This window comes from Sorghum bicolor, chromosome 6, assembly GCF_000003195.3.
Source record: "Sorghum bicolor cultivar BTx623 chromosome 6, Sorghum_bicolor_NCBIv3, whole genome shotgun sequence".
NCBI classification, from domain to species: Eukaryota; Viridiplantae; Streptophyta; class Magnoliopsida; order Poales; family Poaceae; genus Sorghum; species Sorghum bicolor.
In genome coordinates, this window is record NC_012875.2 from 3,633,514 (window position 1) to 3,642,372 (window position 8,859).

Genomic DNA, 8,859 nt, shown 5'->3' on the forward strand with positions numbered 1-8,859 from the left:
CCGATCAGCACTGTCCGCCGCCGATCCAGCAGGCGCGACCTCGACCCGTCGACGCCCGTACATGATGGAGTTCCCGCAGTTTGATGGAACCTCTGATCCGGAGGCCTTCATCAACCAGTGCGAGCTCTACTTCCGCCGGGAGCGCATCATGGTGGAAGAACGGGTACGGCTAGCTTCTCGCAATTTGAAAGCTGATGCCCGCGAGTGGTTCTGCCAAGTCACGCAAGATGAATACCCGGCATGGCGTCGCTTCACCGAGCTCCTGCAGCGGCGCTTCAAACCAACTCCGCGCCCCAATCCGCTCCACCGGCTGTCTCTTGGTGTCGACAACTGCCTGCGCAGCCTTGCGGAGATAACCGCACAGCTGGAACGCCTCCGGGTGCGTCTCGAGAAGGAGGACCGTGAACGCCGGGCAGCTGTACGCCTCCAGGCAGCAGCACGGGGACTCCTGGCACGTCGCCGAGCGCAGGCTCTTCGTGCCACAAAAGCATCAAAGGAGCAAGCAACGGTGCGCCTCCAGGCAGCAGTGCGAGGAATGCTTGTCCGTCGCATGGTGCGGCAGATACGCATGTCATGGGCATAAAGAGGGGCGCCATAGGGCGCAAGTGTCCTAGTTGGGCCTTAAGCCCATTAGTGTTAATTAGTGTCTCTCATAGTTATTTGTCTATAGGAATAGTACCATATTGTCTAGGCACAAGAGGTGTTAGTCCTATGTACCTTTTATATTCAGCCCATGGGGCACAATGGAAAGCAAGCAATGAATTATGAAGAAACAATTCTAGTCTCCCTCAATCTCTCAAGCTCTTGGCAAAGCATAAGGCCTAGTTATCCTAAAGCTCTTGGCAAAGCATAAGGCCTAGTTATCTATCCTAAAATACCCTCGTTCATAACAAAAGAACTTCCAGAATTCTTTAGGCTCCAAGCCAGCCAGAGTTACTGGATTGGTAGTTTTCACCAATTCTGCTATACTTTGGAATCTTGTTGTAACTATAATCATGTTGCCGTCCAATTCTGCTTTTGTCAATGGAGCTAATAGTGTTCTCCAATCGAGCTCACTTCTGCATGTCCACATATCATCCAAGACGACTAAAAACCTTTTTGACTTCAATCTTTTTTCAATTAATTTTTGTAGTTGATCCAAATTTGTTGGTTCACGTGCTCTGCTTCTGCCATCACTTTCAGTGGGAGGTATGCACCTAAAAATTTCCTGAGAGAGCCTGTGCACACTAAAATTAAGTGACACACTAATCCAAATTATGATGGAGAAGTGTTCTTGTATTCTTGGGTCATTGCATAAAGTCTGAATCAACGTTGTCTTTCCAATGCCAGGAGGGCCCACTACAGGAAGAACCGAGAGTCTTTCGAGATGATATTCACCAGCAGTCATGTCATTTGTAATTTTATTGAGCAAGGTCCTCCTCCCAAACAGCGTGACCTCTGTACACATTGAGGTGGTAACAGGTCATCTCAGAGCAACTGTGCTGTCATGCGCAAGGCTGGAGATGTTTAGAGTTAACAGAGCCAAGACAGGATCACATAGATCTTGCATGTGCTCTACCAACATCTTGATTCTGTTGGACATATTCACTCTATTGAAAACAGGCCTTGGTGGGCTTTTAATGATGTCTACATCATCATCACCACTGGGATCATCACCATGAGTATGTTCAGGTTCATGTGAACACGAACAGCATGAAAACCATTTGCCAATAAAATGGCGAGTAACATGGCGAGCATGAAGAGCAGGACCAACGATGACACCATGAACCTCTGCAGCAGCCTCCTGGGTGTTATATTGCTCATCCTGGATGAGGAAATAGTCCAGTTCATCCAGCATATCCTCTGCCTGATCAGCTGTGTTGCTTAGCTGGTGCAGGAGCACCAGCAATCCCTGGTTGTCCCTCACATCTCTCTTCTGGGCTTCATGCAGCATGCCATGTGTGTACCACAGCTTTCTTTTGATAGCTTCCATGTTGCTATTGAGCTCAGAGCTTGCGACCCATGCTTCCACTAACTTACTGGACAGCTTGTTTAGCACCTTCCCGAGGAGCCAGTTTGCTGTACCAAGAGCAAGCTGCATTATGCTTAATAGAGACAGGGCAGTGGTATCCTTCTGGTGTCAGTAGTATTTTTCTTGTGCAGTCAATGAACCTGCTAAACAGTAGGAATTGATGTAAAAACTGCAAACTTCAAATAAACATGATCTAGCAGGAAAAAATTGAAATAGGGAGTCTTGAAGTTTGCCACATAAGCAAATTCTGAGATCAACTTGTTTCTACTAAAATGTTCAGGAAATATTAAATCGTGACTCATAAGAAAAAGTTATGCAACGGTGCCTTCAATAAACTGATTGTGCTTTACATTCCTGAAATCAGGTTCATGAACCCTGATAAATGATTCTGCATATTTGAACTTTGAAGTCACTAATTTGTGAAAATCAATGAACTGAAACACTTTCTACAAAAACATGAGTACCCCTAGGTTGGTTGTGTTTAGTCATTGTTTTGTGCCATTCCACTTGGGTTTCTTTGGGAGGTCCTTTTTCTGTCCTTTTTCAACAGGATGTTGTTCTTTGCTTTTTCTTTTTCTCTTCAGAAAGTTGGTAGTTGCAGATCCCCGGTGTTACCCTAGCTGTGTATCCAAAACTCTGTTTTTGCTCTTTTCTATCGTCTAATAAAACCATGGCAAAGCTCTTGCCACCCCTTCTAAAAATAAAAAACATGAGCACCATTTTTCTTTATAACACCATAAAAGTGGAGATCTATAGATAACCTAATTTCACAAACCAAGCTAGCTTTATTCCAGCATATTTAAGATGTGCACCAAATTATTTGTTATAAATTGTTACCCCAATATTACAAAATTATGTTCTCAGTACTAACTGGAAATACATGAAAGAGAGGACTGTGATAACCAAAAGGTTCTAGTCAATTGAAAAAGGGAAAACTTCCAAGGTCTATGAACAAGTATAAGACTCTACTATACTGACCCATAGCTGGTTACAATGGATACCTTCGGAGAAACTACCAGAGTGCTCGGAGATGCCATAGGAGAAGAAAAACTCCACTTCTCTTGCTCATGCCAGTGCCAACTGCCAACAGAAAGCTCTGTAGCGGGGAAGACAAAAGGATCTACTGGTAGTCGCCGTGTTAGTTCAGATCTGAGTAGAGGGTTGATGCACTGTGGGAATTAACCTACTGCAGGACAAGTGAAGAAGTGTGTCCTGTAAGCTGTCAATGCCACAAATGGTATCTTCAAAAAGAAGCAGATAAACAGCATGGAACATGAATATTTTTTGTAAGGTCCTCAGACATGAGGAGGTAAAGCACCCACGGGGCCATAGGTAGACAAGGTAAGGCCCACTGATAACAGAAGAAAACTATTTGATTGATACTCCTTTATTCCCCTTGCTTTGGGCTGTCATGAAGCGATAGCATTATCTACTTCAGCATAAAGAGGAATCAGATCCAAATGAATGATCATTTCATTCCACAAACCAAAAAAAAAATTGAAAAAGTGAGATAATGGACTTCCTCATTCCACAAATCAAACACTCCCTATTTTCTTTTTAGGCATAGACAGCTTGTTAATGCAATAGATTTTCTGATAGGGACTAAGTATTCCATTTCTATAATTCACCCCTAATAGTCTACGCAAACATTTCTTTCTTTTTTTTTTTTTTGCAAGGAGCAAACATTTCAATAAAACAAGAAAAAAATCGAGGACAGTGCTAAATAAATAACTCCACCAAATATCAGCTAAAGCCCAAAATCTTCACTACATTAAGCATAGCATCCCCATTTTCCCAATCCTTAGAAGAATCAACCCCCAAAAGAAGTTGTATGGAAACTGAAATGAATGCATCGCCCGCGCTGGCACGAGAACGAATCGACCCAGCTGCTGGAGGGGGCGACCCATGGAGGAGATGATCAGAGAAGAAAGAACCGATGCAAGATTTTGAATCGACTCTTGCTAAATAAGAAAAAAAAATATTGCAACTGCTGCTGCCGACTTTAGGCGTGCTTACCAGACCGAGACCTAGGCAGAGATGCGGTCAACGAGGACGCGTCGGCGCGGGCGACGGCGGAACTCGGCTCCGGCTCAACGACAACGAGGCCCAAGCGAAGAAAGAAGCAGTCAAAAGCACGCGCGGTGGAAGCTCGGACGAGGTTGCGCGACGGCGGGAGGCAGCCACGAAGTAGGCCGTGGAGGTGGCCGTGGCGCCGCGGCGGAACTCGTTCAGCCAAGGTAGAGGAACCGAGAAAGCGAGCACGCGGGCACGGTTGCAAGAAACGAGGATGGGCGGCTGGCGGGCTGGGCCGCTGAAGACTGAAGAGTTGTGCTCGTGCCTGCGTCTGTGTTTTTTTTTTTTGTCCTGTGGGACCCAGCGTACAGCCACACTTCAATACAGGGATCAAGATTATTGCTTTTTTTTTTGGACCGCAAGTGAGCCCCTGCCTATATTTTTTATTAATTAGAGTAAAATATTTATAAATTACTACTCAGTACCAAATTATAATTCATTTGACTTTTTTAACTGAAAATTTAACCACTTATTTTATCAAAAATATGTTATAAATATATGCAAATTTAAATCATTTTTTAAGAACTTTTATTAATAAATCAAGTTATAATAAAATAAATAATAATTTACACTGAGTAATCAAATATTTGTTAAAAAAGTCAACGAATTATAATTTGAAACGGAGTACTATAGTAGGTAGCTTTTTCAAAGCTTAAAAAGAAAAAAAAAGTACCTTCTAAGGCTTTGTTTAGTTCACCCCAAACACCAAAAACTTTTTAAAATTCTCCGTCACATCGAATCTTAGGACACATACATGAAGTATTAAATATAGATGAAAACAAAAACAAATTGCACAATTTGCCTATAAATCGCGAAACAAATCTTTTAAGCCTAGGTACTCCATGATTGGACAATATTTGACAAATAAAAATGAAAATGCTACAGTATCAAAATTTAAAAAAAAAATTGAATATAAACAAGGCCTAAGTGAAATTCTCGAGCCAAAAGTCTAGTTAAACTTTTCTAACATGATTGGCCTTGATGCAAACCAAATTAAGCTCCTTTAAGTTAATCTTCAAGCAGCCGAGGTTAGGAGGTTCTTTATCGAAAATGCTACTCCCTCCATCCCAAATTATAAGTCATTTCAACAATCTTAGAGAGTTAAAGCATCTCAAGTTTGACCAAATTTATATGATAAACAATAATATTTATGATACCAACTAGATATCATTAGATTCTTCATTAATTATATTTTCATAATATAACTATTTGATGTTATAAATCTTTATAATTATTTCTATAATTTTGGTCAAACTTAAAATATTTTGACTTTCCAAGAAGGGAGTATCTATATATAGTATGGTATTATTTTATATCAGTATCTCATAATTTTAAATTGCATATTTTGACTACTAATGAACTGAAATGCAAAAGCGTTTAAGTATAAAGTTTTAAATCTTATCAAGTACTACAACTTTGGTATATGATATATCTTTGAAATTATTTGAATTTATTTAAAAAAAACTAAGCCCAAAATATGTGAATTTAAAATACATGTTTGAAACTCTAAATGACTTAAATAAAAAAAACTTGTACATGTTTTCATATTGACCCAAGTCAGCCACTACAGTTTTCATATTGACTATGTGAACATTTACCAATTCTAAGTTTTGAATTTCAAAATATATAACCGAACACATTTGAGTCTCTAATCGATGAAAAACACTTGAACTACAAATTTGTAGATGTTATTAAGAACTATAACTTTTTGTATATACCATATCAATATCCAAGACTTTTTGACCTTAAATAATTTTAATTCAAAAACTTTTGAACTACAAAATTATAGATTGTGTCGAGAGCTACCGTTTTAATATAAAATTTATCTTCATCCAAGTTTATATAAAAAAAGTTACTCCCTCCGTCCCCAAATACTACTATTTCTAGTAGATTTCAGACAGATTAGTGTGGCAAACAAAAGACCATTCTACCCTCAATTAATTTGGGTTCTACCATTTAATCATGCACTTTAAGCCATGATTCTCTGTTTCCAACGAGCTACATTTAATGCCAACTAAATAGACTCAAACAATTACCATGCGTCAAAGTACTACTCCCTGAAAGAAATTAAATGGGCTGGTGGACCACGGAAGTTCCGAGGAGAAATTAAATGAGCCGGTGGACCGAGTATGCTAGTAGAAATAGCAGTATTTGTGCACAAAATTTTCTCCTAGAAATAGCAGTATTTAGGGACGGAGGGAGTATGCAATTATTTGTAGAGACGGATATCTTCCGTAAATTGGTTTTAGGAGGTGGACGCTTAGAACAACCGCCTCAAAAGTCATCAATTAATCGAGACGGTCATCTTAATATGTCTATCTTTAAAAATCGATTACAGACGTTCTAATCCAACTATCTGTGTTAATCAGATAGCGTAAATGGTTAATTTTCCTAGAGCCCAGTCACTAGATGGCTTCACACCCAGCTCCGAAAGCTATTTCTTATCAACGTCAACCAAACAGGTGAAGGAGATTCCGCTTCACACATGAAGCTCCGGAGAGGAGCCGCTAAACCTAATTCCATTCCCGCGATCGTTCACTTATTCCCAATCGAGCGAATGATCCGAGCGAACGAGAAGACTCTCCACCACATGTTACTCTTTGCCTCATTCTGTTACACGATACCAAGCCATTCAAGACCGAAATGCGCAAGTGCTCGTTGCCTCTTTCTGTTATACGGTGCGTAAATCTTTCTTCTTATTTTCTTATCTTTTTATTTTTTATATATTAATCTATCTATTTACATGATTATATATGTATCCATATACTAGCTGTAGATGAATAAAAATAGTGCACCATGTTTTGTCTTTTCTAATTTTATATTTCTGCTAATATGCTATGATATTAATTTATACCATCTAAGTTCTTATATATATATATATATATATCCAACTTTATATCTAAGTCATTCAACAAGTTATATATCTACATTATACAAATAAATTATTATTATAATATAAGTTATTTGTTTACTTCTACATATAATTTGTTCATCTAACTTATAAATTAAACTACATAGTTATTTTCGTACATAGTTTTTCATATTTCTACTATTATGTTATGATATTAATTTGTACATCTAATATCTTGAATATAACTTATACGTCCAACTTTACATCTAAGTCATTCATCAAATTATATATCTACAAGTTATACAAACAAGTTGTATATAAAAGTTTGTGTATAATTTCTGTAGCTTTCTAAAAAATTATGTTGATATAAGTTTATTCCGCAAAATATTATACATAAAAGTTATGCATATAGATTTTTCAGATATTAAGTTATATGTATAGTGTAACTTTGTCATGCTGAAGGTATATATTGAGGTCATGTATATAAATTATATGTATAAGTTATATGTTGAGGTTTGTTCTAGAAATTATACATAAAAGTTGTGAATATAACTTTGTAATATTTCAAAAAAAGGTAAATATTTTTTTAAGAAAATAAAGTTGCTGGGCTGCTAGATAGTTGATTCGTAGATCCCGCTCGTGCACAGCCGAGCACAGGAAAATAGAATAAGCACACGTGTGTAGCACCAACCAAATATAGAAAACAGGTGGAATTATTTGTTTCAAAAAAGAAAGCAATGACTGTCGGAAATTTGTTCGCCTCATCCGATTCCGATGAATGTTCGCGAAATAGCCAGGCCGGCAACTAAAAATACGAGCTTCACCTAGCTTCATCTTTGTGTTTATAGGCCCGAGTAAAAATACCCCTCATCCATACGATGGAGACTTTCGTAGGAGCCGAAGGACCGTGGTGGAGCAAAGGTGCCCATCGCCGTTGGGGCTGCCGGTAGGTGGGGGCCACAAGGCCATGAGGTCAAATAAGAAATCTGAGAGTAAAAAATGGCACTTTCATTAGAACGAAGGGAGTAATTGCTTAGAGCAACTCTTATAGTTAAATATGAGTGTCCAGTCCAAAAAACTGAGGAGAAGGCCAAATCCAGTTTCACTAGTAGAGGATCTGATTGCATGTTGCTCCAAGTGAAGTTCTGCCATTAAAGGGTAATTCAACAAGATCCAAACCCAAAATACAGTCGTTGAATATTTTCATTTTGGCCAAGTCCCCTCTTGGCTTGTTTCTATTCTCAGCTGATCTAATAAGGTTGAGCTCATCAAAGATACTAGTATCCAGATTAATCAACCAGGTAACAAAAGCTAACTTTTCAGAAGAAACAGATGGACCATAAATGTTGGTAAGATGAAAATCTTTATTGTCTAGTCTATTGTTGAACTTTACAGTTACGGCGTAGGCATTGGATTGAATATAATTGTGATGCCATCCAAGATAGAGCTATTCCAAATCAGCAATAGACCTCCAGAGGACCAGATTGAAGGGAAAAGGCTGAAGGTGTCCAAATACCTAGCACAACAGTTTTTCAGGTAAATGGGATCAAAAGTTTCACATTTGGTTGTTTCTTGCAAGCACACAATCAACACTTTCCTCAATTTTACCACGAAGTGCATCCCATTTTGCTTGGGAATTAATACCTCTAATATTCCAGACCAAGATCTTAGTTGCTCTTCTGTTGTGATTCATGACTATGGCCGAAAACAATAGAACTAGGGAATTGTAGCAATCACATGCTAATAAATCCAAAGCGAAGATGATCATAACAAGATAAACAAAGCTGAATAGGAGAAGTTGAAAGCTAAGAAAAACCACAAGATTATAATATAGAAAAATTGATATGATGTAACTTAAACTAGTCTTGATATTAAAGCTCTCAGGGGAGGCATCAGGTTTGCTCCAACTTTAATTATTGTTTCC

At 38.6% G+C, this 8,859-nt stretch overlaps 1 protein-coding gene across 3 annotated transcripts; it reads right to left on the reverse strand.

The window, feature by feature from the left end:
• LOC8083416 lies at nucleotides 1,096-4,303 on the reverse strand. 3 transcript variants are annotated; one of them, XM_002447450.2, is made up of 3 exons: nucleotides 4,028-4,303; nucleotides 3,013-3,197; nucleotides 1,096-2,151 (listed from the first exon to the last, which is right to left on the reverse strand). In XM_002447450.2, exon 3 carries the CDS (start codon nucleotides 2,078-2,080, stop codon nucleotides 1,463-1,465), a length of 618 nt encoding a protein of 205 aa, XP_002447495.1. In that variant the 5' UTR covers nucleotides 2,081-2,151; nucleotides 3,013-3,197; nucleotides 4,028-4,303; the 3' UTR covers nucleotides 1,096-1,462. The 3 variants fall into 3 exon arrangements, with proteins under 3 accessions (XP_002447495.1, XP_021319696.1, XP_021319697.1); XM_021464021.1 differs by having other exon boundaries at nucleotides 1,096-2,154; XM_021464022.1 differs by having other exon boundaries at nucleotides 2,990-3,197.

What these genes read in the sequence shown, in the direction of transcription:
- LOC8083416 (XM_002447450.2), bottom strand. Translation starts at nt 2,080, where the DNA reads ATGCAGCTTGCTCTTGGTACAGCAAACTGGCTCCTCGGGAAGGTGCTA.